This window comes from Puma concolor, chromosome D2 (assembly GCF_028749965.1).
Source record: "Puma concolor isolate L17-30 chromosome D2, mPumCon1.1.hap2, whole genome shotgun sequence".
NCBI classification, from domain to species: Eukaryota; Metazoa; Chordata; class Mammalia; order Carnivora; family Felidae; genus Puma; species Puma concolor.
In genome coordinates, this window is record NC_141677.1 from 30,138,880 (window position 1) to 30,165,726 (window position 26,847).

A 26,847-nucleotide genomic window follows, 5' to 3' on the forward strand; every position below is an offset into this window, starting at 1 on the left:
TATATGAATATGACCATACCATTCAGTACCAGCTAGTAGTGTACTGCTTACCCCTACACATTGTACACTCTAAAGTGCCTAGTTCATAATGAGTGATCAAAAAAATCATTAAATGAGTAAAATACTGCTAAAGCCATGAAGCTGAACAAGGCAAAAGAATCCCTGTAAGTCAAGGCAGAAGACTGCCCTCCTCATCAGTAAAACCTTTGGGTTTAAATTTATTTGGGATCTACCTACCAAAATATCAAAAGAAGAGCTGACAAAATAACAAGAATACAGAGATGCCAGCTTCCCCACTGCCTATAGAAATGCAAATGCCTTAATACTGGCATTTAAGGCCTTTGTAACACATTACCTCAACTGAAGTATCAGTATGTCTCTCGTGTTCTCACAATACCCACATAAAACTATATGCTGATACTCAAATACACAAAATACTTTTCCTGATTTTATGCCTGATTTTTTCCCTGATTTACTGGTACTACCTCTTTAACCAATCCTCAACACTTCCTCTAGCTACTTCTCAACATTTCTCTAATCCTGAATAAATTTTGTTCATCGTTTAAGACTTGTATCAAATACTAAGTCTCTTATTGTTAACAAGTCTCTTACTGATTTGAACAAATTACTTTTTTCTTCATTCACATAGCATTTTACTTCGACCTTGACCAAAATAGTACAGTTTTTTTCTGCCTCAAACTAGTTATTTATTTGTATATCTGCTCCCTCCACTACATGTTATGATCCCTAAAATAATTCGTTCTGCTGGTCACTTTGGCTCCTCTCACTGCCACCCTATGCTGTCTGTAACTGTATTATCTTACCTGTATTTCCCCATAGCTCTAGCCTAGTGCTACATTCACAGTAGGCCTCACTAGACATTTAATGAATTAAATAATAATAATAATGAAGCCACTGGAACTTACACTTTAAATGGTAAAGACCAACATAGTAACCCACGCCACAATCCTTAGCTGGCATATGAAGAAGTTAAATGAATAAGAAACAAATGCAAACAAAGCTAAGAGAATGCTTATAGCCTTCTTTGTTTCTGTTCATAAAAAGTCTAAGATCCTAAATGAGACTGAGCAAGTTATAACCTTCCCCATCTATGAAGGCTTAGCATTTAGCACACTATAGAACAATTAGACACAAAAATCAACTTCATGTCTATATACTAGCAATAATCTGGAAATGATACTGTTCACAGTAAAAAAATGTCAAATATCTATGGAAAAATCTAATAGAAGATGTGTAAGACCTCTCCACAGAAAACAACAAAATACTATTGAGAAAAATTAAAAGGAGATTGAAATGAGGGACATAACATGTTCAAGAATTAAAAGATTCAATATTATAAGGATTTTCCTAAAACTAATTTACAGAAACAATTTAATCCCAATCAAAATCCCAGAATATGTGTGCCTGTGAAGACTGGCAAGCTAATTCTAAACTGTATATGGATATGAAAAAGATCAAAAAGAACCAGGACAATCCTGAATAAGAACAAAGTTGGAGGACTTTCTGCTCAATTCAAGTACCATGTAATAAAACTGTAAAAGGGCAAGAAAATGAAAACAATACTTACCTTTAGAAAGTGCAAGTGAATGATAGTAACCACAAGCAACCTGTACTATCTGGATATCTGACAAACTTTTAATATTTCTAGAAAATAAAAAAAGAGATCAAAATCAGTTAATTCCATTTAATAAATGGATCCTGAATACTATTTATTAATGCCATTTATTGACCACCTACTATGTGCAAGTAGTTTCCTACTGACCTAGTTATTTCATGGTATTTTTATACAAGTCAATGTACCCAACTATTTATGCTAACAACAGTAAACAAAATCTAGTGTGAAAAAATTAAGAGGTGTAATAAGAAAACACTTTGAAAAAAGTATTTAAGCAAAGTAAACTAAGCTCACGCCTCAAGTATTCCTCAGTGTTTTTATAATTCAGATGTTTTATCAAAATTAAAAAAAAATCTTTAGCTTAAAGTGTGAAACCTGGCAATACATTTGTGAAACAAATGTACATGAACTAATTTGTCTAAAATTGGTGTTTGGCTTCATTTAATACATGTTGTCTATAAGGCTCCTTAAGAATCAACAGAGATTCCTATCACGCGGTGCTACCAATTCACAGATTTGAAACCTATTCCTTTTGAGCTATCCTTTACCTCTGCATCTAAATCAGTGATACTGAACAATTTTTTAGTAGAGAAATTTACTCATCATATTTATTATGATCACTGATACGTTCAGTCCTATTTCTACCATCTTGCATTTTTTCTTTATATTTTTATAGTTTCTTCCCCCTGAGCCCAATTTCTGATTTTTCCTTAAATGTAACATAATCCTAAAGCTAATTTTTAAAACATTACAAAAATCAAGCAACTTTTTGCCTCAATCATCCCAGGTGTTTTTTATGCATTTCCCCTTCTCCTGGTCATTCTGTTTTTCCTGAATGAATGTTTTCAAGATAGAAAGGGGGAAGGAAACATAATATGTTTCTTATTTCCCTTTACCTGATACTGCCACCTGACCTGATTCTGCCATATGAGAGTCCGGAGCAAGTTCTGACCAGAGTGTCGATACCCATGATTTTCGGGAGGCAGCTTCAGCAAATCAAATTTTGAGCAGGAGAAAGGAGAGTTACTCTAATTCCATATTGTTGTACAAAAAATATTTTTATTTAGTGGATATATGTTCTTAACTATAAAACCTGAGGGCTGCATTGCTCTAAATTAGCAAAATCCAGCAGGTTAGCAGGATCCAATGCACCTTCAGATTTTCAAATGTAGCAAAATGCCATTTTTCTGCAATTAGCAAAATCAAACACTAGCAATGCAAAAACAGAAATAAAAAAATAAATGGATTTGTGCAACTGTGCTGAAGTTATTGAACATTCACTTTTACTGTTTTTGAATATCAGGCACATGATACACTGACCAGTGAACTATATTAAATATTTTTTAAAATGTATTAACTGTTTTTAAAAACCTGTTCCAGGTACCGAGTCCAAATAAAATATTTCAAATATTACACTCTCATAGCACCTTATGTTTTCTTCCTTCACAGCATTTATCACTGTTAATTACTAGTGTACTTATTCATTTAATTATTACTAGTGTACTCTGCTAAACAATAAGCTCTGTAAAGGCAAATTATGTGTCTTATATCCATAGAATTCCCAGCGCTTACCACAGTGCCTGGCAAAAAGTATGTAATGAATACACTGATAAAGGATAAATGAGTTTCCAAAGTCTTTGAGGCTATAGTAGTAAACCATTCATAAAGTCTGCCCCCAAACTTCTAAATTTGCATAGCAATTTACACTTGGTGACTTCCGCATTTCCAAAATTATTATACGGCTTGGTATACAACATAAATGTTAATTTCTTTGGCCATGTCTGCAACAGTGACAAGGAAAGATACTGTACTGGGGCATTATTGTTTATGGGGTGCCTGGATGACTCCGTTAAGCATCCAATTTCAGCTCAGGTCATGATCTCAAGATTCGTGAGTTCGAGCCCCACATGGGGCTCTCTGCTGTCAGCGCAGGAGCCCACTTTGGATCCTCTGTCTCCCTCTCTCTCTCCTCCTCTCCTGCACTCACTCACTCTCTCAAAAATAAACATTAAAGGGGCGCCTGAGTGGCTCAGTCGGCTGAGCGTCCAACTTCAGCTCAGGTCATGATCTCAGTTTGTGGGTTTGAGCCCCACATCAGGCTCTGTGCTGACCTCTTGTTCAGAGCCTGGAGCCTGCTGCAGATTCTGTGTCTCCTTCTCTCTCTGCCCCTGCCCCGCTCACACTTTGTCTCACTCTGTTTCTCAAAAATAAATAAATGTAAAAAAATTTTTTTTTAAAACAGAAAAGAAACATTAAAAAAAAATTTACGCTAACAATCAACCTAGCTCTACCATTAAAAAATACTTTTTCTGGGGCGCCTGGGTGGCTCAGTCGGTTAAGCGGCCAACTTCGGCTCAGGTCATGATCTCGCAGTCTCCGAGTTCAAGCCCTGCGTCGGGCTCTGTGCTGACAGCTCAGAGCCTGGAGCCTGTTTCAGATTCTGTGTCTCCCTCTCTCTGACCCTCCCCCATTCATGCTCTGTCTCTCTCTGTCTCAAAAATAAATAAACGTTCAAAAAAAAAATTAAAAAAAATACTTTTTCTTTTTAATCTAAAATTTAAATGTTTAAAATTGACTGAAATAAAGAAAATAAATTTTACTTTTGACCAAGCTGATAAGTCAAAAATCTTTAATTAGTTTCTATAATCCAGAAACCGCTGTTTTCACAAGGATCATATTATACCACTCTGTCATACTTTTTATTGCATATGTCCAAGAAACAGAACTTTTAAAAATACACTACAACTTTATGGCCTACAATGTTTCTAAAGGTTGTGTGGAAAAATATGTATTTCCACTCATACCAAACTAACAGATAGTAAAATTAGGCTTAAAATGTTTTTATAAAGGCAATAACATATATCCTACATAAAAAAAAAAAATAACTAGGCAGAAATCAGAGACCAGCATTGGTATTGAAGAATTTTAGTCTTTCCCCAAGAAGTAGTGATTTCAAAACAAAATAAAATTAGAAGTAGGAAAAGATCATTGAAGTCATATAAATTTCAAATGTAATCTATTATTAATTTTACATTCTTTCATCTTAAAGTGTGGCTTTATTTAAATATTCTTATCTACTAGCATAAAAGTGGATTTTGTTCTCAAGGAAGTACAGCCTAATGTGAATCATCATTTTTCTGATGATTCTTATAAAAATTACAAACACTAATTTTGGGGGCGCCTGGGTGGCTCAGTCGGTTAAGCATCCGACTTCGGCTCAGGTCATGATCTCACGGTCCGTGAGTTCGAGCCCCGCGTCAGGCTCTGTGCTGACAGCTCAGAGCCTGGAGCCTGCTTCCAGTTCTGTGTCTCCCTCTCTCTCTGACCCTCCCCCATTCATGCTCTCTCTGTCTCAAAAATAAATAAACATTAAAAAAAAATTTAATTATAAATACTAATTTTTAAAAATCTATTTACATACAGTTTTCACCAATCTTCTATACGTTTTATTCAAGATGAATGAGAAATTTATGAAGCTGGCTGATACCTCTAAGCATACAGAAAAGGCCTTGCAGCTAAAAATGATTTGGCTCCCAGAAAAAATAAAATAAATAAAATAAAATAAAAATGATTTGGTATCAAAATTTAAAAAGAAAAAAAATCACTGGCAGTCTTTCACAAAAATGTATTTCTACTATGTCGTATATTGCTTTGATTTCAAACCTATTTATGACAAAAATGAAACTGTTCTTAAGAGTAAAGTTGTTGTGATATGAAGATGAAGTAAGTTGTGTCAGGATGTCATCATCTCATCTGCTCTGGATGAACTCAGTGGCTTAGCTGCTGAGAGGCCAGCCCCACTGGGGGCTTATCAAGAAAAACTATAGCAAGAGAACATTTAGACTATAAATACTGAGAGTTTGTGAGGATTATTGCAGAGTCTTAGATCTTGGCAAGGCTACTCTTTGCTGATCTAAGCAGTTCTCCAAGGACCTTAGAGCAATTAGCTCCAGCCATAGTAAAGGAGACTTTCTTTTTAGTTTATTTATTTATTTTGAGAGAGAGAGACCGAACATGAGCAGGGAGAGGCACTGAGAGAGGGAGGGAGAGAGAGGGAGAGAGAGAATCCCAAGCAGGCTCCATCCACACTGCCAGTGCAGAGCCCAATGTAGGCCTTGAACCCATGAACTGGGAGATCATGACCTGAGTTGAAACCAAGAGCCAGATGCTTAACTGACTGAGCCACCCAGGCGCCCCCATAGTAAAGGAGACTTTTTAAACCTCAGTGGTAAAAAAAAAAAAAAACAAGCAGCATCCCTGGGAAAAAGATCCTCTCACCCGTCAACACATGCTAGGTGCATCCTTCCCTAGCAAGGTGCTCTGAAACAGGACTTTTATATTTGTGCTGGCAGGAGGACATCAGCTCTCAGTTGGCTAAGCCATCTCTCCCTAGTACCAAGTCATATGAAAGTATATCTCAGCTAAATTTGATCTTTATTACTATCATCTCCTCTTGCTTGAAACAATAGTGTGATTTACCTATCACTGGTTTGGAGTATGTTATTTATTTACTGGCTTAATAACAGACATTATCCCATATGCTACTGGCTTGTGAAATTCCTGCAGTAAATCTGTGATAAATAGATTGCTGGCAAAGACAAACTCAGCTTCTGAGCATGAATTGCCTCAAAACAAAATATTGCCCTTTAACACACGAAAATATCAGTAAAAATATGTATATATCATAACAAATCAGATCGGTCCGTTGAAAACTGAGTAGGTTGAACAGGAAAAATGCCTTAACACAGAGCTTAAAGTTAATACACATATTTAGCAAATACAAAAACATACAAGTTTAAACCAAACGACTCACAAAAGATCTCTTCCAGGTCCCTATCCAGGTTCATAAAATAATAAAGTCACAAATACATAATTTATTATAGGGCATTGTTCAAATAAACTCATATAATAAACTATTCTATATTTAATTACCTTTCTTTCCATTTAATAAGAATCTACGGATTACTGACTGAAATCCCCTATACGAGAAGTGAACAGCAACAAAAATATAAGTATGATTTTAAGAAACCAGTAAACATAAAAGAGATTAGAAAGTTTGGACCTAAATCTTGGTTTTGAGAATGTTGACTTAGACGATCAAACATGTAAGTCCCTTTTCAATCCTAAATACACACAACTTAAAATCTTAAGTTAAAAATCCCATTCTACAACAATTATTTATGGAGGGAATAAAAGCAGTAGAGGATATGACAAACGTGAGGTCACTATGTTTCTATGAATGCTTTGTATTATTACCTAGCCAATAGCCATTTGGTTGCAAATTACCATTTTCTGAAATAAATCTAAATTGAAATAACTAAAAGAATTCAATTTATTTACCTTAAGAAAAAAAAAAAAAAAAGCTTCTCCAAAGAGCACTATCATTAAGAGATATTAAAAGCATAATGAAAGTTGTGTTTGTTATTTAATTGTTAAAACAGAAGAAATAAAGGGAGGAGCACCTGGGTAGCTCAGTTGGTTAAGCATGAGATTTCAACTCAGGTCATGATCTCCCAAGTTGTGGTTTGTGAGTTCAGGCCCTGTGTTGGCTCTGTGCTGACAGCTCAGAGCCTGGGGACTGCTTCAGATTCTGTGTCTCCCTCTCTCTCTGACCCTCCCCCCATCTCTCTCTCAAAAATAAACAAATATTAAAAGAAGAAGAAGAAGAAGAAGACAAAGAAGAAGAAGGAAAAAAATAATAATAATAATAGGGAAGAAATTGGGGGAGTTTTATGGAATTTAGTTACAAGGTAAATCAAGAAAATATGTGAATATGATGTATCCAAAAGTCTGAAAGGACAGGTCACTACTAGAACAATTATAAAATGTTAAAGACCAAAAAATAAAAAAATAAAAAACCCACTTTTAATAAATTAGAACCAAATATTTTAAATACTTTTAGGTTTTTCAATAAACATATACACATAAGGGATTATAGGCTTACTGAAGGAACTACCTACCTTTCCTACTTAAAAAAAAAAAAACTCATTTCTAACAATAAGTTTCTGTTCTGAAATATATTAGTTCCCATGTTCCATTTTCTTATCCTAGTAAGTTATTTCTTACTCCTTAAACCAAAACAAACATTATCAATGTTAAATTCATAAACAAAATATCTAAATGTGTGTAAAATAATGCTACCTAGAATAAATCTAAAATTAGTTTAATACCTTGTTTCACTGGAGAGTTCTCTTTTGTCCCTATAACTATTACTAGGAAGAAAGAACAAGAGTTTAAGGAAGCAAGAATTTGTAGAATTTAAAAAACAAAGCGTGAGTTAATGTATTATTTATGTATTGAAAACAAATTGGATACTTTCTTTAAATCTCTGTATTTTTACCTAAACATGTTCATGCTCTTAACAATGTTTAATATTAAAACAATGGCTATGCCCTATGTAAATCTCTAATACAACATTAATGAGGCATTTATTTTTTAATTTTGAAATAAACCTATGATGAATTAGTGGTTAACATAAGTTGTGGCCACTGCTTTGTAAAAAAGTGGAAAGTGACTGAATTCTTTATACTAAGCATGTGGGACTTCTATATTCAATAAAAACCATAAAGACTAAAAAAACAGGACAAAGAAACATGCAACCAACCAATATTTAATAAATATTTCAATAGCTGAGGTACTCAAGATGGTACAATCAGCAGTTTAAATTAGCCTAAACCACTTTAAAATTTTAGAAAGTATTTATAATAAAGTACATATTCCCCATCTCTTTTCTTTACAAACATAAATAATTTAGGGGAAAATGATGTAAAAAAATAGCACTTAGCCCAAATTATAGGCAAGAACCTACCTAGTAAACTCCTTAAGAACTCAAACGGGAGAAATAATTAGATGTCAACTCTTACAGGCCCTCAGTAAACAGAATAATTTAGATAACAAATTTATTATAAAAGATTGTTAAAGACCTCTTTTTGGTCACCTTTGTTACCTGGGTACTCTGATACATTCCTCTGATCCTAGCAGGCCAAGCTGTCCATCAGAATCGAGACCCCAAGCATACACCTGGCCTTTGTCATTTAGTGCTAATGTATGAGCTTCTCCACATGAAACAGCTACGATATTTTGGGCATCCAGGGCAACAACCTGCTCTACAGAAATCAAGAAGAGAAATATTACATTCTAGTTTTGAACTACCAATGAGAATAAAACACAGTCTTCATCTTGTACAAAAAAGCTTAAGAAAATGATAAAATACAGACTAAGTGTAACACTAGTTATTCTGAAAAATTTAACAAGTATGTGCCACATAAAATTCTCATTGTGGTAAATACAGATATACATCCTAGGGTATAAGCAATTCAAAATATTAAGTGACTTGAACATTTTGGGGAAGAAGTTTAAGGTTTATAAAATTACTGAGAAAGTTACTCTTCATTCAAAGCCATTGCCAGTAACAGCTAAAAAGGGAATCATTTAAATATCCTGGACTATTTAATAATAAAATCATAATTGACATACACTACTATGGAGTGATTCTGAAATTAATAAAATAATCTGAATTGGGAATTTCTGATAGAAAAGGACCTTCTTTACAGATCTCATAAATGATGCATCTACTAGGTATTCTGAGGGCCTTGAAAGGCAATGTAACCATAACAAATAGGTTTCAGTTTATGGACTGCCATTTTAACATCAAATATATAAAAATCCATATGTGGTTAAAATGTGTTCAAGTTTTAAACTAAAAATTAATTTAAGCATTGGTCCTTCATAAGACTGTCAACAGCCACTGACAAACCAGTAAAGAAAGTGAAATTGTTTCCTTAGTCTCCTTAGGATGCATAATGTCTACCAGTTTTTTACTAGTACTATTACATGTGTTTTTAGGATGAACCTTTTTTTTTTTAGCTTAGTAATAAGAAAGATATGATTTTTGTCTTCAATAAACCTAAGCTTCATGTTGAAGAGTCGTTAACTGAACCAATCAGGGTTTCTTCTGAAGCACACTTTAGCTCAGTGTACAAAGCAACTGTTCAATAAAGAAACTAATTGCATCAAGAACATTTAAATTCCTATGTTTAGAGAAATTCAAATGTTTAGGATTACTACCCTGCCATTTTGGAGTGGGAGATTATATAGCCTCTAGAATCTTTACAACTCTAATGATATGTTATTTAAAGTACTTACCTTAAAGTACTGAGTTAATAACTCGTGAAGCTGGTGTATGTAGAAGTTCATTATACTAACCTTTTGCTTTTTGTATATATTTTTGTGTATACGTTTTTATGAAATTATATTGTAGGAACATACAAAACAAGAAACAAGAAGAACAAGATATAACACACTGTCTCCTACCTCCCACAAAAAAAAAAAAAAAAATCAAGAAAAGGGCTTATAGGTATGACATCATTTGTTTACATCAAAATATTATCACAAATCTTAATTATGAAGAAAGAAGTAAAATACTCAAAAGATCTGTTCTCTTTCAGAGGCCCCAGAAATAAGTCAATGTCTCTCCAAGACAATCCTCAAAGGAAGTACAATAAAGAGTAGAAAATGACAAGATGACAAGACAAATGAATAAGACCGGTTGGTTCAATAGCAAATGAAGAGTACTAAATAGACAGCAATGGCTGTAAAATCAAAGGCATAAAAACTCAAGAAACAAAGAAGAAACAATCATTCATACAAAACACTAGTATTTACTGTATACTTCTTATGCTCCAAACACTGGAGACACAAGGAGATTAAAACAGATTCCTAGCCCTCAAAGAATTTACAGTCTATAGAAAGACAGGTGAGATAAGGATTGTGATTAAATGCTAAGATAAAGATACACAAAAGGCACCATGGGAACATGAGATATTTATTAAAGCCTTAAAAGATACCAGGAAGAATTCTAGAAGACAGTAACACTTAACACTAAATCCTGAGCTGAGAAAAAGGAAGAGATTCCATGTAGCCATTTGAGAAAATTCTTATAGCAAGACAAACTAACTAAAAGCAAAGTGAAAAGACTAGTAAGGAAAACAGGGAAACATCTTATTCACACTTCAAAGAAATAATCTCCCCAATTTTTAAAGACTTAGTTGGGGGTGGGGGGAAAGACCAGTAATTCAGTGAAAAATGGACAAAAGATGTCAACTGATAGTTCACAAAAAAAGAAACAGAAATGGCCCGTAATCATGTGAAAAGATGCTCACATTGGTAAGAGAAATGCAAATTTCTCAAAACTACATTGAGAAGCCAGTAATATCTTCACTTAGAAAATTTATAAAACCATACGCTTCTAATTTTGTATTCTTCCACATGGGTTAACCTTCAAGCATAAATGTTTACATTCTCCCACAGAATGGGAGAAAATAATTGCAAAGAATGCATCTAATAACGGACTATTATCCAAAATATATAGAAGACTCTTAAAACTCAACAATAAGAAAAACAACCCAATTAAAAAATAGGCAAAAGAACTGAACAGATACCTCACCAAGGAAGATATACAGATGGCAAGTAAGCCTATGAAAGGATATTCCTACATTTTATGACATCAGGGAATTACAAATTAAAATGAGATACTACTATACATATAGTAAAATGGCCCAAATCCAAAACACTAACAATATCAAATGCTGGAGAGGATAGAGAGCAACACAACTTCTCATTAACTGCTGGTGGGCATGCAAAATGATACAGCCACTTTGGAAGACAGGTTGGCAATTTCTTACAAAGCATACTCTTACATGATCCAGCAATCACACTCCTTGATAGTCACCCTAAGGATTTAAAAACTTAGGTTAACAAAAAAATCCATACATAGATGTTTACAGCATCTTTATTTATAATTGCTAAAACTTGGAAGCAACCAAAAATGTCCTTTAATAGGTAAATAAACTGTGGTACATACAGATAGTAGAATATTATTCAGCAATACAAAGGAATAAGCTATCAAGTCATATACAGACATGGAGGAAACTTAAACACATATTACTAAGGAAAAGAAACCTATCTGTGAAGGCTACATACCGATTCCAAATACATGTATGATCCCAAATACATAACCTTCTGGAAAAGGCAAAACTTTGGAGACAGTAAAAAGTTTAGTGGTTGCTGCAGATTAGGGGGCAGGGAGAGATAAATAAGGAGAGCATAGAATATTTTTAGGGCAGTAAATAAAGGTAGTATGTATGATGACCATTACTATTCTATACAATACTATGTGTCATTATGCATTTGTCAAAACCCATAGATTGTCATACAACACAAAAAGTAAACTCTAATTAAACCATAGACTTCAGATGATGTCAACGTAGGTTTATTAATGGTGATAAATGTACCACTGTGGTACCATTGTGGATAGTGGAGGAGACTGGCTGTGTGGAGATGGTGTATATGGGAACTCTCTGTACTTTCTGCTCAATTTTGCTATGAACCTAAAACCACTCTAAAAGATAGCTTATTAATTTTAAAAATGTTTATAATAAAACTCAAAATGTTTCATAAAAATTCTAAAGTTTGATTAACAGTCTGTTGGGAAAAAAAAGCATTCTCATATATTGATAATAGAAGTACAAAACAGAACAACCTTTATGGAGATGAAATGAAGCAATACCTAACAAAACATATGCATTTACCTTCTGGACCTAGAAATTCCATTTCCAGGAAATTACACCTAAGTACTGAAGGGTAACAGAATATGCTGCTTTGATACATGATTCTTTTGAGCTCAAGGACATTAAGAAGAAATAGATACAAGAAAAGCTCTCTGCCCTCCCCCCATATGCCTAAAAGTAGGACATAAATTTGTAAAGGTACCCACCTCTTCCCTCTGTACCAGGAAGGACAGAAGTTAATCACCAGATACAACTCTAAACCCCTATCAGCTCAGAGATGGCACCAGGAAAACCTACATAAGTACTAACTAACCCTTATCTTCCATTAGTCCACCCATCTATTTAACTTCCCACAATTTGTCACCCCAGAAACTCAGTCATTTTTGTTGTTACTTATCTAAAACTTTACTGTTCTTTTAAGATACTATGTAAGCCCATGTTCTATCAACCCTAAGTTACTCATCACTGAGTGCTCCCATATCTAAGAGTAATACATGTGTTAATAAACTTGTTTTGTTTTTCTCTTGTCAATCTGCCTTTTGTCTAGGCCCCAGCTGGAGAACCCAGGATGACAGAATACAAATACAAATACGTGTGTATATGTGTGTGCGTGTGTCAACATGTATATTTATATGTATTTGTAGCACTGTATATAATAAGACTGGAAGTATTCCAAGTATCCATCGACAAAGGATTCCATCTACACACTGGAATACTATGCTCTACAAAAAAAATAATAAGGAAACTACATACTGATATAGAAAGATCTCAAGGATATATGAGCAAAGAGTAAAAAATATCAAGTATGGAATACTATATGATTTGCTACTTTTTGTGTAAGAAGTAACAATAAGAACATATATTCGTACTTGCTTATATCTACATAAGAAAATCTGAAAAGATATACAAAGAAACTAATAAACATATGTAGGTGATGCAGGTAGAGGGGAAATACAGCAGTCAGATGTAAGAGCAAAACTTCACAATGTGCATTTGTATTACCTTGATCTTTGAACCACGTGAATATATTGTCTATTCCAAACAAAAAATAAAATTTAACTTTAAAAATTAAATAGAACATTAAAGAAAATAGTTAAAGCCATGTATTGAAACCAATGTTTTCATTTTAAAACTGACCTACTTTAATTTTTTTCTACATACTAACAACTCAAGACAAATAACTTTGGTTCTTTCAGAAGTTTAGTGCCATCAAATTACTGAGATACCTATTCTGAGAATGGATAACTGCTTCAGAAATACATTATTAAAGAAGCATAATAACACAGTTATACGTCCTGGGAATAGCATTAAATACAGGCTTCTCAGACAACAAATACACAAAACTCATAGCTTCTCTGTATGAATTTTTTTAATTACTTAGTTTTTCTCAATGGCTCATCAAAGTGAATAGCCTCAACCATTCCCCCAACCCCTAGTCTGCTAGAAAGTCAGATCAATAGCATACTGAGACATTTTACATCTAATGAAATTAGATGGCTGAATGCTCAAAACAAGAGTCAATGATAAGCAAGACTGAAGGAAAAATAAAGGAACCTAGCAAAACAACAACAAAAAATTCACTAGAAGCCTAACTCGATGCCCTGTGTGAGGGGGAAGAAAAAAAGAAGTCATATCAAACCCAACAGCTAACATTTATTATTAACTACGTACCAGGTACTGTGCTACTTTTAATCACCAAGTTACATTTGGCTTTCAAGGCCAAATTAACACAGAAAAGGGAGGAGTAAGTGGGGATTAAATTCACTTCAACTAGAGTTAAGTATGAATATATAAGGAAGAGGACAGATGCAAAAACAAAAAACAAAAAACAAAAAAAACAATTTGCCAAGCAAGCCCATTAAACAGTTGATCCTTTGATAAAGAAGGACTACAAGATGTTGGAATTATGAACATATGATGCTAAACTTGATGGAAGAGTTTTAATAACACCACATGACCATTATAGTCAATTATAGCCCAGAAAATATGTTATCTCTTTAAAAATATGTAAAACAGATAAAACATGTGGTAAGTGTTGTTGGTCATTATGTTATTCTTTCCACCCTTTTTATGCTTCAAAATGCTCACATAAAATGTTTGAGAAAAGTAACACTGTTCATATCAGCATTGATGGCTCATGAGAACATTTAGTTTTGGGAGGCACCAAAGGGCAAAAAAAAAAACATAACTGGTGGAGATAACCTTGGGAAAGAAAAAATACACTTCTCAGAGACAGGAGCAAAAACAGAAAAGATAAAGAACTAGAGGCATGTAACATTATCCATCTTGTAAATATTAACAGCAGATATATTCTAAATACATCCCTAATAGGTGCCTGGTCATTATTACTTCTGGTTCTTCTTATACTTTACATTGTTAAAATGCGGTATTTTTGAAAACTAATGGTGCATCATTTTAGTAAGGAAGAAAAGGCCATTATCTTTGCTCCATACATACAAATATAGTCATTTTTAGACTTATGAAAACCAATTAAAATATTCAACCTAATGACAATTTTAATTTCTACATCACCTATTTCCTCCCAATTACCTCTGGATGTAGACCTGAAATAAATTTCAGCATTTATTCATAAACAAACTGCATCAAATAAATTTCATTGCAAATATTTTTTTTCAATATATGAAGTTTATTGTCAAACTGGTTTCCATACAACACCCAGTGCTCATCCCAAAAGGTGCCCTCCTCAATACCCATCACCCACCCTCCCCTCCCTCCCACCCCATCAACCCTCAGTTTGTTCTCAGTTTGCAAATATTATAAAAGAAGAAAGAATAATGCTGCACAGCCTTTTAGCAATGTAGGATAGGTCCAGATTCTTGATGCAAAATGTTATATGATAAAATCCTTCCTCTTGAAAAACTAACCTATTTCCTTTGGGACCTAAAAAATATACTCGTCAATTCTTGAGTTTGTGAAAATTCATGTAGAATATCATCTCCAGACTCACTGTTTAAGAGTTCACTTGTACAATTTCATTATCATCATACAGTGATGATACCTACATTCACCTTCTGATTTGTCTAATAATTGTGAAACATCTTCCTCTGTCAATTTTCTTTTGTCACTATGGATAGAAAATGAAAAATTCTGCATTCTCAATTTTATATTTGTAGTCTATGAAAGCTACAAAAAGAAAAATAAAAGCTACAAAGATGGGACTCCAGACTTCTTTTGTATCTTCTTTAAATGCTGGTGCAAAATTCTGCACAATGTATGAAGAAAACGTATGTTAAATATTGAGGATTTCACTGCACCATCCTTCTAGGAAACTCCATCATTGTTCCACTTACCATCTTTGTCTGCTTAGTCTACTTGAGAATATAATCAATTCTCATTATTGGCAATAGTTATGTTCTATAAAGTTACCACAAATACTTGCTCAGCAAATACGAAACACTGCCCCTAGGGATAATACAGGATTAGGCTCCCAGAAAACTCTGATCACATTTTCATAAACTGATCAACACATAACCTTGTTTTATATGTGTTTCTGCTTAAAGACATCTTATATACTATTGATTCACTAACACTGAATTCACAGCCAACAGCACCCTAACTCATGCCTCAATGTATTATCATAGCCTTCTTGTGCTTAGGAACACTAGACAGCACTTCAGTATTATGCTCAGAGGTCATTTTAAACAGTGAAATGATCAAGAAAAGTACAAAAACATAAACAATGTGGCACAAAAGGATACTTGTTTACAGTATGAGAGCTGAAACAAGAAGGCAGAGCACTGCTTTGCTGAATGTCAGCTGGGAATGCACACGTCAGGAGACCCAACTATTTTGCAGCAATGCATATGTGCATGTCCAGGAATGACCATAAAAAGGCCTCATGGGTATTAACTGACTACAACCTAGGTTGTTTTAATAACAGTACACATACACACTTCTTAGCAACCAATCACAGAATACACAAGATGGTCTACTAGGAGTCTTTGCTAACCAGGGTTTAAACCTGATACTAAGATATAATCATCAATAATATGTTCTGAGAATCTTGTAAACAAACAAAAAAAAAACAGTAAAGAATATACTGTCTTCTCAAAAAAAAAAAAATGTATTGCTTTTTGGATTTAAAGGCAATAAATACTACAGAAACACCATTATAGTAACATATTCACAACTAGCATCTCTTAAAAACTACTTCTTATTCAAAATTCTAAAACATCTAATTTGAAGGAAAATATAAACATTATGTTACTCTGTATCCTCTTTCACCTACAGATATCAAAATCTTGTTGTTACAGGATAATTTGTGTTCTCCCCTAAATGCATATGTTTAAGTCCTAATCCCCAGTATCTCAGAACGTGACTTTACTTAGAAACAGGGTCATTGAAGATATAATTAGTTAAGATGAGGTCATACGGGGGAGGAGGGTAGGTCCCTAAATCCTCAAAAGGGAAAATGTGGTCACAATTACACAGGGAAAATACCATATGAAGGAATGCCTAAGACTGATAGCAAACCACCAGAAACTAGGAGAGAGGCCTTATAGAAGGAACCAACCTTGCTGACACCTTGATCTTGGATTTCTAGCCTCTAGACCTATAAGATAATACATTTCTGTTACTTAAGCCACCTAGTTTGTCATACTTTGTATGGCAGCCCTAGCAAATGAATACACCTGGGTAAATATTTTTAGGTTCAAAACATTCCTGTCAACTTGGCCAAGTATTACCATCTCTGTTTTCTAGGCAAACCAAAGAAAGAAATAATTTATTTTGAATAATTCAATCACAGGTAATTGATTTTAAAATTTGGAAGTTTCTAGTTTACAATTACATTATTTCCATGTCAAAAGATTAAAATAAGTGGAAAAAAGTATTTAAAGAATTGGCGAAGGATAGTTCCCTAAACAATCTTCAAAATATAAGCCAAATAAAAGTTGGCAATATGTATTTTAATTTTTAACATACATGCCTCTGACCCAGAAACTTTCATTTTAGGGATTTAGTATAAAATAATGTTCACTGAATTACATTTTGTACCTGGGGAAAAAACAACAACAGGAAATAACCTGATTTCCAATAACAGGTAGGTACATAAATTATGGAACATTCATGTAATACAAATTGATGCTCCTACACTGGGAGTTATATCTAAGTGATGAATCACTAAATTTGACTCCTGCAACCAATATATTACATATGTTAACTAGCTAGAATTTAAATAAAAAATTTGGAAGAAAAAATTGATGCTTCTATTAAAAACAATGTATACTAACATGAAAAAACAGAAACATACTAAATGAAAAAGCAAAACCACAAAACTTTTGTATATACAGAGAATTACGTATTTTTATATAGGTATAAAAAATACAAAAATATAAACAAATAGTAGTAGTCAGCTTTAGAATGTCAGGGTAAAGTGGCTTCCACTTTTTAAATCATATATTTCTATAAAAAAAAAAATTATATGTATCATTTTGGTAATCAGAAAAAATAAAAGGCTTTTTTCCAAGTATAGCTAACCCTCAACTTATAAATGACCCTGAACCTCACAGGAATAAATGTCCTTTGTTTCCCAAAATCAAAACTCTAAGGAAATAACTAACCTGAAGTAACAGAAGAAACAAGGTATAGTCAGGTACTGTTTACCTTTAAACCATGATCTATAGTTAAGTTAAATGCCCACATATATCTTTCTTAGGCTTTCTGGAACAGATAAAGAGAGCTAAACAAGCCATGAAGGGTAGAGATAAATTTTTGACATCCAAATTTAAAACTCAAATGAATTTTTCGACAGAAAATACTATAAAGGTCAATTAAATATAATTACCGATAGATTATTATACTTAGGTAGAATTATTCCAAAGATTAGTTTGAAAATCTACTTATGATCTAGCAATATTTCTATAAGCAAAGAAAAATTTGTTTTTTAAAAACACCATTCATTCATAAATCAGGGACTATGTGGTATGAAAGTACAATTACAACTGATCCAAGTCTACAATTATCCTTTTTTTTTTTTTTAATGTTTATTTATTTTTGAGAGAGAGAGATAGAGTACAAGCAGGTAGGGACAGAGAAAGAGGGAGACACAGAATCCAAAGCAGGCTCCAGACTCTGAGCTGTCAACACAGAGGCTGACACAGGGCTCAAACCCACAAACCGTGAGATCATGACCTGAGACGAAGTCAGTTGCTTAACCAACTGAGCCACCCAGGCACTCCCACAATTATTAACTCTTAATGTGGTCAAGTTTAATGAAGTTCTACATATATTTAAAGGAAGGAAGGAAGGAAGGAAGGAAGGAAGGAAGGAAGGAAGGAAGGAAGGAAGGAAGGAGGGAGGGAGGGAGGGAGGGAGGGAGGGAGGGAGGGAGGGGAGGGAGGGGAGGGAGGGAGGAAGAAAAAGAAAAGAAAGAAAAAAAGAATTCCAACAAAGGCTGAACAACTATCAATGTTTTATACAGGGAACAAAAATCTTTGCTGATATTGTTCAAGTTATCAGGGTCTAAAAAACAATATTGTTATGAATAGCAACAAGCATAGCAATTTGATAACAATTTAAAACTGAGGTCCGAAGGAATATACATTGTTAAATAGCTAATCTAAAGAAGTACCATTTCAATTTCTTACTAAAAGTTTAATTCTATCAGAGCTTAAGTTTCAAAATCCTCTGTCCTACCATGGCTCATTAGTTGCTATAAATATAGGTTTCCTTTTCCCTTCTCTCCGAATAACTCAAAGCTCTAACTAGAGCAAAAGAAAGTACACTAAAAAACTGACTCTAAAAATTTTAAGTTTGCAAGACACCACAAAATTTTAAAAGTATTATATAATTTCATTCTTATTTAAAAATATATCGCACACAGCCCCAATGTATATGCAGAGAAAATACTGAAAAAATAAATACTAAATTGTCAATACTAGTTATCTACAAGTAGCTTTTACTTCTTTTATTATTTAAATAACTATACGTGTAGTTGATGCATTTCATGATTTTGATTTTTAATTTTTTTTAAATGTTTATTTATTTTTAAGAGAGCACAGGTGAGCAGAGAGAAAGTGAGACACAGAATCCGAAGAAGGCTCTAGGTTCTGGGCTGTCAGCATTGAGAGCCTGATGTGGGGCTCGAATCCACGAACTGTGAGCTGATGACCTGGGCCAAAGTCAGACACTTAACCAACTGAGCCACCCATGCGCCCCTATGATTTTGACTTTTTAAAGATTAGGACATTAATCACTTGGGATTAGTGCACAGCACCAATAAATAATTTATAGTGTTTTTTTTTTCTTTTTACATAATCATATTACTAATTTTGTTACAGAAATAATAACCACAAGGCTACTTCACTCAAGGCATATACTTCTCTCTTCTTAAAGTGAAATTATTGTTTATTGACACTTTGTAAAGGATTTGTAATATAATGCACATAATAAAATATAAAACAAATCAAGAATTAAAGAAATAAAACTAAATGTCTAAACTAAATAAAAACTGAAACTGAAAGTTAAATGAAAATGTTTATTCTCTAAAATTACTACCAATAGGAATTTGGAATGATACAACCTATAGTCACCAAAACATTTTAATGAGTTCCCGGATAAAATCTAAAGTTAACATAATTTACATGTCTCAGTTGACAGCCCACAATAAAAAATATCGTAAAATTAGAGTTATAACTAATTAGATTACAAAATTCTTTATGATGGATATGTTTACAAGTTCATAACTCTTTCATGCATTCTATTACCTACAGGTGTACAGTTAACATACATAAAAAGCTTATGTGCCTGGCACTATGTTAAATATGTAATCTCATTTAATCCTCATAACACCATGAGGCAGGTGTGTACCATCATCCCTACTTCACAGATAAAGGCACTAAATATAAACATTTCCCTATTTATTGAACTGTTGTGCTTTTAACATTTAAGTAACAAGGTATTAATGTTTTAATAATTTATTTTCAAAATATACTTAAAATTTTGTGAATACTTATGGCTTTACAACATTTTTCTTTAGAAAAGTCCTTCCTGGATGTCTGGAAACCACTGCAATTAATTGCTTTGAAGAGAAAAGAAGTTGAAATGTAAAGTCCCCAACATAAATATCAAACAGTTGCTTTAACTTTCTTTTTAAGACAAGCAAGAATGAACCCTCAGAATATATTACCAGAGTTTTTATTCTATGTTTTCTTAAGAGTCTTCATTGGTATAGATGGCACCTATTCATCACAGGGCCAATTACATTAACTATATTTTCTTGATTTCTGCATTCTTAACACTGACATTTGGGGAGCAAGAGACTTACAGACCCCAGAAGAAATGGCCATTCCCAGGACTAGCTAATTCCTAAAGATAACAACTTGCCTACCAGCACGCTGTTCATATGCAAACCAACCAGTCCAGAGTTTATACTACCAACTATCTCCTTATCTAACTCTCACACACCAAGCCAGTACCTCCCTCACCCTAAATCACCCCAGGGCCAGGGACGAGGAAACTAAGAACCAACCCTTCTAGCCCAAAGCCTGGAGGAATTAACCAAACTAGCCAATCCAAACTGTTTATTCTGCCCAGTCTTGCCTTTCCCAAGAAAACCCCAATAAAAGCCACGAACTAAGATGTCCCTATGCTCTTGTCTTCTGCTTCCTGACTACCCTAGTGTTCTCCCCTATGGCTTTGTGGCATCTGATCCTCTCTCTCTGGGACCTGAATACAATAAACTTCTTCCAACCCTCATTCTTGTTTCCTCTTATGGCCACACTTTACCGTATCGTATGAAACATGTATATTCTTACAATTTTAAGTTTTCTAATTTTGGTTAGAACACAGCTGATGGCCATCAAGCTTATTCAAAGAACCTACAATTTTCTCTTCCTATGGTACATCCAATAAAATACACTGATCATGTGTTTATTCAACAACCCCCTGGGTTTCTTCTGTGTGTACCATAGTGTTGTCACTATAGTACTAAAGCTAAAGTGTTAAAGGTTTCTACCCTTTAAGAACTGACATGGTAGAGAAGATTTTTATCCAAATAATTCAATATAACAGGAAAACAATAATACAACTTAATTTACTGAATGCCACATAACTGTGCTTGACACTGCACAAAATATTTGATCTGAGTTCTTACAAGAGTGACCACAATAATACAGGATTGTCCTTCAGCTGAGCAATATTCAAGAGACAGAAATGGAAATATGCCATAGAAAGAATAACCTGGAATTACCAAAAAGGATAGACTGGAGCAGGGATATCAGCAGAAAAGCTATTGCCATTGTTTTTGCACAGATAGTAATGGTCTAACTAGGAAAAAAAAAAGAATTTTAGCTTGAGATAGGAGGAAGCTAAGGGTCTGAGAGTTTAAAACAACTAGCTCAAGGTCAAATAGCCTTTTGCAAAAAAAAAAAAAAAAAGAAAAAAGAAAAAAAGAAAGGCAGACAGACAGACAAGACAGAGAGTTACTAAAATATCAATCAGTAAGATTTGGCAACTGAGTCAATGTTGGTGTTCCAGACTAGGAAGCAGACCCTAAGATGAATCTAAGGTTTGAACCTAAGTGAATTCAAGAAACATTAATAAAGAAGAGTTGTTTTTGTAGTTTGTTTTGGAGAGATGGAGATGGCTAACTTACAGTACAACTGTTTCCATTTAAAATGTTCCTCTTTTCTCCACATCTTATAAGTTTTATAATTTCAGAAATATGTATACTTGTCTTCCTTGATTTTCTCTGTCTTGCAGTCATGGTGCCCTCATGAATGAGATTAGTGCCCTTTCCCAGAGAGCTCCCTCAGCCCTTCTGCCATTTGAAGGCAGTGAGAAAAATGACCATTTATGAACCAAGAAGCAAGTCCTTCCCAGACACCAAATCTGCTAGCACCTTAATCTTAGAATGACTAGCCTAAAGAACCATGAGAAATATACATGTTATTTATTAAGCCACTCACAATATACTAATTTTATGGCAGTGATCTGACTGGACTAAGACATCTTCTAATTATTCATCACTGAATTAACTTTTGAAAATAAATGATAAATCTAACCTCTACCATTTACGTACTTCTTACAGGAACAAAAAAAGCATCTATAATTCTTTTATTTTTCTGTATCATTACATCTTTAAGTCTGATGGTAAAGGAATCCAATTCATTTTATATTGTGCTCTAATATAGCATTACCTGTAAGTGTCACAAACAACATTTTTTTTGAAATTTTGGCCTAATTTTTAAATATGAGCTCCAACAAGGTAATACAACACTAAACGTAAAGAAGTATTTTCATGCTTGATGCAATGTCTGGGACATTAGTTGGAAGGCACAATTGTTGAATAAATGCCTGAAGTTTTGTTATAAATGGAAAGATATGTATTTCCTACGTAAAGGCAAATATGGAAATAGCATATAACCCACTTCAGTGTAAGGCAGACCTAAAGTTAAATTCCCACTCTAATATTATGGGTATTTCTTTTTACGAAACATTTAGAACACTCATGACATGCCAGGCATTGTTCTTTTCACTTTTATGTGTTATCTCACTTAATCCTTAAAACCACCCTAGGAATTTGATATGATTATCCTAACAGAAAAGAATACTTAGGTGCAGAAAGGCTAAGCAATATGTGCAAGATAACACAGCTAAGAAATAAGAGTCAGAATTCAGAATTTGTATCTAAGTACTCTAATTCCAGAGCCTAACCTTTAAAAAATGAATTAAAAAATAATATATTTACATTGTTAAAAAAAAAAAAAAGGGGGGGTATGCAGTAGAAATCTAGGTCTACCATCCATGTCCTCCACCAACCTACTTCTCAGCCCTTATCTTACCTCTGCACCAAGGTAACCACTGTTATTAGATGTATGTATTCTTCCAGGGTTTATTTTAATGTACCTATATGCAAATACAAATGTACATTTTTTCACATTTTATCTAAAATATAGCTTTCTATACAATGTTCTACACCTTGCTCTTTTTACTTAATGTATTTTAGAAATCTTTACCTATTAGTACACAGAAAATTCCTTTACTCTTTTCACAACTACACAGTATTACAACACATTGATTGAACAATTTATTTTACCAGTTCCCAACAGACAGTCACAAGACTGTTTCTAATCTTTTTCTACTATTAACAATGTTTCAGTAATATGTCAATGTGTCATTTTGTACAGGCACAAATGGAGTTATCAGAGCACAAGTTATATTCTTGCACTTCTTGGAGAATAAGTATGTGCATTTGCAATTCTAACACATACTAGCAAAATACCCTCATAATGCTTATCAGTATACACCAACAACCTATGAACACTTGTTTACTGACAGCCTCGCCATAGAGAGTATATAGCATTCCCCCCATCCTTATTCACAGGGGATATATTCTGAGACCCAATGGATGCCATTTTGAAACCATGGATAGTACTAAACCCTGAATATATTGTTTTTTCCTATAGATACTTAGGATAATGTTTAAGTTATAAATTAGACACAGTAAGAAATTAACAATAAAACAGAACAATTATAACATACTGCAATAAAAGTTATGTGGTCTCTCCCTCTTTCAAAACATCTTAATTGCAATGTACTCACCCTTCTGTGAACATGTGAGATGATAAAATGCCTATCGATGAAATGAAATGAGGTGGATGATGTAGGCACATAACATTAGGCTACTACTGACCTTCTGATATCAGGAGGAACATCTGCTTCTGGACCTGCAGATGACCATGGGTTACTGAAATCTCAGAAAGTGAAACCCTGGATGTGGGTTGGAGGGTCTACTGTATTATCAAAGTTAAGGATTTTTGCTAACCTGATATGTAAAAAAAATGGTACCTCAGTGAAGTATTCTGCATTTCTCTTAATGTGAATGAGATTGAAGAGTATTCATTTAAGAGTCATTTGTAAAATGTTTCCCTTTTTGTAAACTGCCTGTTCATATCCTGTGACAATGTTGCTACTGAATTGTTTTCATCTTATCAATTTCTAGGACTGTTTCATATCTGGGAAATTAGCATTTTTTATTGTAATGAGTCGTAAATATTTTCCCATTCATCTTTTAACTTGTTTACACGGTGATTTCTACCTAACAAAATTATTTTCATGTAGTTTACTTTTCTATACATCTTCACAGTTCAGTCAGAAAGTCTTTCCTTACTCCAAAATAATAAACAAAATTGTCCATGTTTTCTTTGAGCACATTTATCATTACAGTCTTTACATTTAATCTGATTCATTTGGAATTTATCCAAATATATACATGGCATGAGGCAGTAATCCAATTTTTTTTGTTCCCTAGATGATGGTTCCTACTTATTCCAAGATTATTTACTGAATAGTCCCACTTGAATTTTTTCCCCATTTCATTTGAGGTGATTTGGGTCTATGTCTGGGCTTTATATTGTTTTCGTGGTTTGATACGTACTTGTGAGGCAGTTTTAACTATTAAGACTTTAAAAATAAAATGTTATTATCTAGTTACATATTTCTGTTCTTATTTTTCAGTTTTCCTGAGCTGCTTTATTTTTTCCATAAGACCAAGAGAATCCATTTATTTAGCTCTCCTCCCTCCCCCCCCAAACAAAAAACACTTGGTATTTTTATTACGATCACCTTAAATTGACTAATTTTAGAGAAAACTGACAGATTTGCTTAGGTTGAATATTCCTACCTACAAATGTGGTTTCCATTTGCTTATAATTTTTGCATCCCTTAGAAATGCTTTCAAGTCTTCTTCAGTAGTCTTGCACATTTCTTAGGTTATTCCTGGGTCATTTTATCTTTCTCTTGCTATTATAAATGGTGTCTTTTCTTCCATTATTGACATCTAATTGGTTCTTATTTTCATTGCATTTTAATTTTGACTTTGGGCAAGTTATTTAGCGTCTTGAAGTTTTATTTACCCTCAACAGCAAGACTGTGCTAATATGTACCTGGCAGGGTGGTTTTAGGATTCTGGGATAACATATAAAGGATGTAACACAGTGCCTGGCACATAATGGTAGTTACCGTTATTATTTTTAAACATCAATATTCCGTATCTAAATATATTCCAAATAATACTTCTCATTAAATTTCTCTCCAGTAATGAGGTTTGTATCTTTCTTCTCCCTTTACATTATCATACCAACTTCTAAAGTATTCCCTTCCCTCCACATTTCCAGTTGCAGAGACTTACTCAATTCCTCAACTCAGTGCAGAAATAGACCTATGTTCAGACAGAGGTAACACCAACCTGTCAGGCTTTTACCTAATTACTCTCCAGAAGATAAGTGTAGGTCCATGAAGTCCATTTCTGTTAGAAAGCCTACTTACGCAATCTATAGGTAAGCAATCCCTGAATCAGAAATCACAAAGTATACATTTGCTAAGTGATAAATACTTGGGACCAATTATGGGACGCAATCTAAGCTCTACTTGAGTTTTGTCCTGCCATTCTAAAACAAAACAAAACAAAACAAAACAAAGCCTTCAAATAACTCACAGGTAAAGCAGCTAAACTGCTCCAATTGTTTTCAGATGCTCCTAATTCTGCTTCTCTTTTAGCCTTAGACTGTTCCTGTCCCATTCCCATTTCCCTTTCACAGAAGCAACAAACAGCATCATCTCAGAGGACACATTTCTTAGGGACTCTTGCCTAAATGCCAGCACATTTACAATTTATAGTCACAATTATTTCATCAATTAGTGGAATCAAAAGCAACTTCTATGTGATTGCATCTTGTGATTTCAAAAACTTTGTTTCCAGTAAAACCTGGAAGGAAGTCATAAAGTCAGGCATAATTAATAGGTTTGTGACAGTTAAGCAAAAATAAGTAAATTAACCAATTAATAAAATTCAAATGGTCCCTGGCAATAAAAAGTTTAATTTTACAAAGGTGTTACATCACCAGGTACTTCAGTCTCCCAAAAAGACAAAATTATTGTTCACAGACTGTTAATTACTTGATAGGCTGGAATCGGCGAGAAATATATAGTTGGAATGTTAGCCTGCTTTGAAGAGGAAATAAAACATCTCATTCCTTTAGCACTGATCTTTCTCCCCACTTGTAATACTGAATTTCTCACTTATCACTGAATACGGTTACCAAATTCAAAACAAAATTCACTTCACCAAGTATTTTCTCGGCTGCTGAAACAAAACAATTAACATTCCTCCCCTTCCTGGCTTCCCTATTTATATTAATTACTGATTCAACCTAGGATCACACCTGGCTCTGCTCTTTACCCTTACTGTTCACTTCTATTTGGTTACCACAGCCTATCCATTCTTTCCGCTTCCCTAATTTCTCCTTGATCTAACTGCTCCCTTGCTGCTTTTTTCCTAATGTTTATTTATTTTTGAGAGAGAGAGCACTCAAGCAGAAAAGGGGCAGAGAGAGAGAAGAGGACAGAGGATCGGGAGCAGGCTCTGTGCTGACAGCAGAAAGCCCAAAACAGGGCTCAAACACAAGGAACTGTGAGATCAAGACCTGAGCTGAAGTTGGACACTTAACCCACTGAGCCACTCAAGCACCTCTCCCTTGTTGTTTTAAAGGGGGCACCCTTATAGCCTGATTACCTCCAAATTTTCTCCCCTCCTTTATAAAAACCTGATAATTCTCATTACAAACAATCAGTGAATACACACCCAATTAAAACCCTAACTTGATTAATTCTATAACCTGA

At 33.9% G+C, this 26,847-nt stretch overlaps 1 protein-coding gene across 8 annotated transcripts in view; it reads right to left on the reverse strand.

The window, feature by feature from the left end:
- HERC4 (HECT and RLD domain containing E3 ubiquitin protein ligase 4) overlaps positions 1-26,847 on the reverse strand; it is a 139,033-nt gene that overhangs the window by 102,591 nt on the left and 9,595 nt on the right. For 5 of the 8 annotated variants that reach the window (XM_086679829.1, XM_086679831.1, XM_086679827.1 and 2 more), the window contains exons 3-6: positions 8,583-8,742; positions 7,807-7,848; positions 2,551-2,622; positions 1,589-1,665 (exon numbers count right to left, since the gene is read on the reverse strand). In XM_086679829.1, the coding sequence (XP_086535955.1) occupies positions 1,589-1,665; positions 2,551-2,622; positions 7,807-7,848; positions 8,583-8,742 (351 nt within the window). The remainder of the gene's footprint in view (positions 1-1,588; positions 1,666-2,550; positions 2,623-7,806; positions 7,849-8,582; positions 8,743-26,847) is intronic. The other 3 variants (XM_025918447.2, XM_025918446.2, XM_086679830.1) reach the window with 2 other exon arrangements.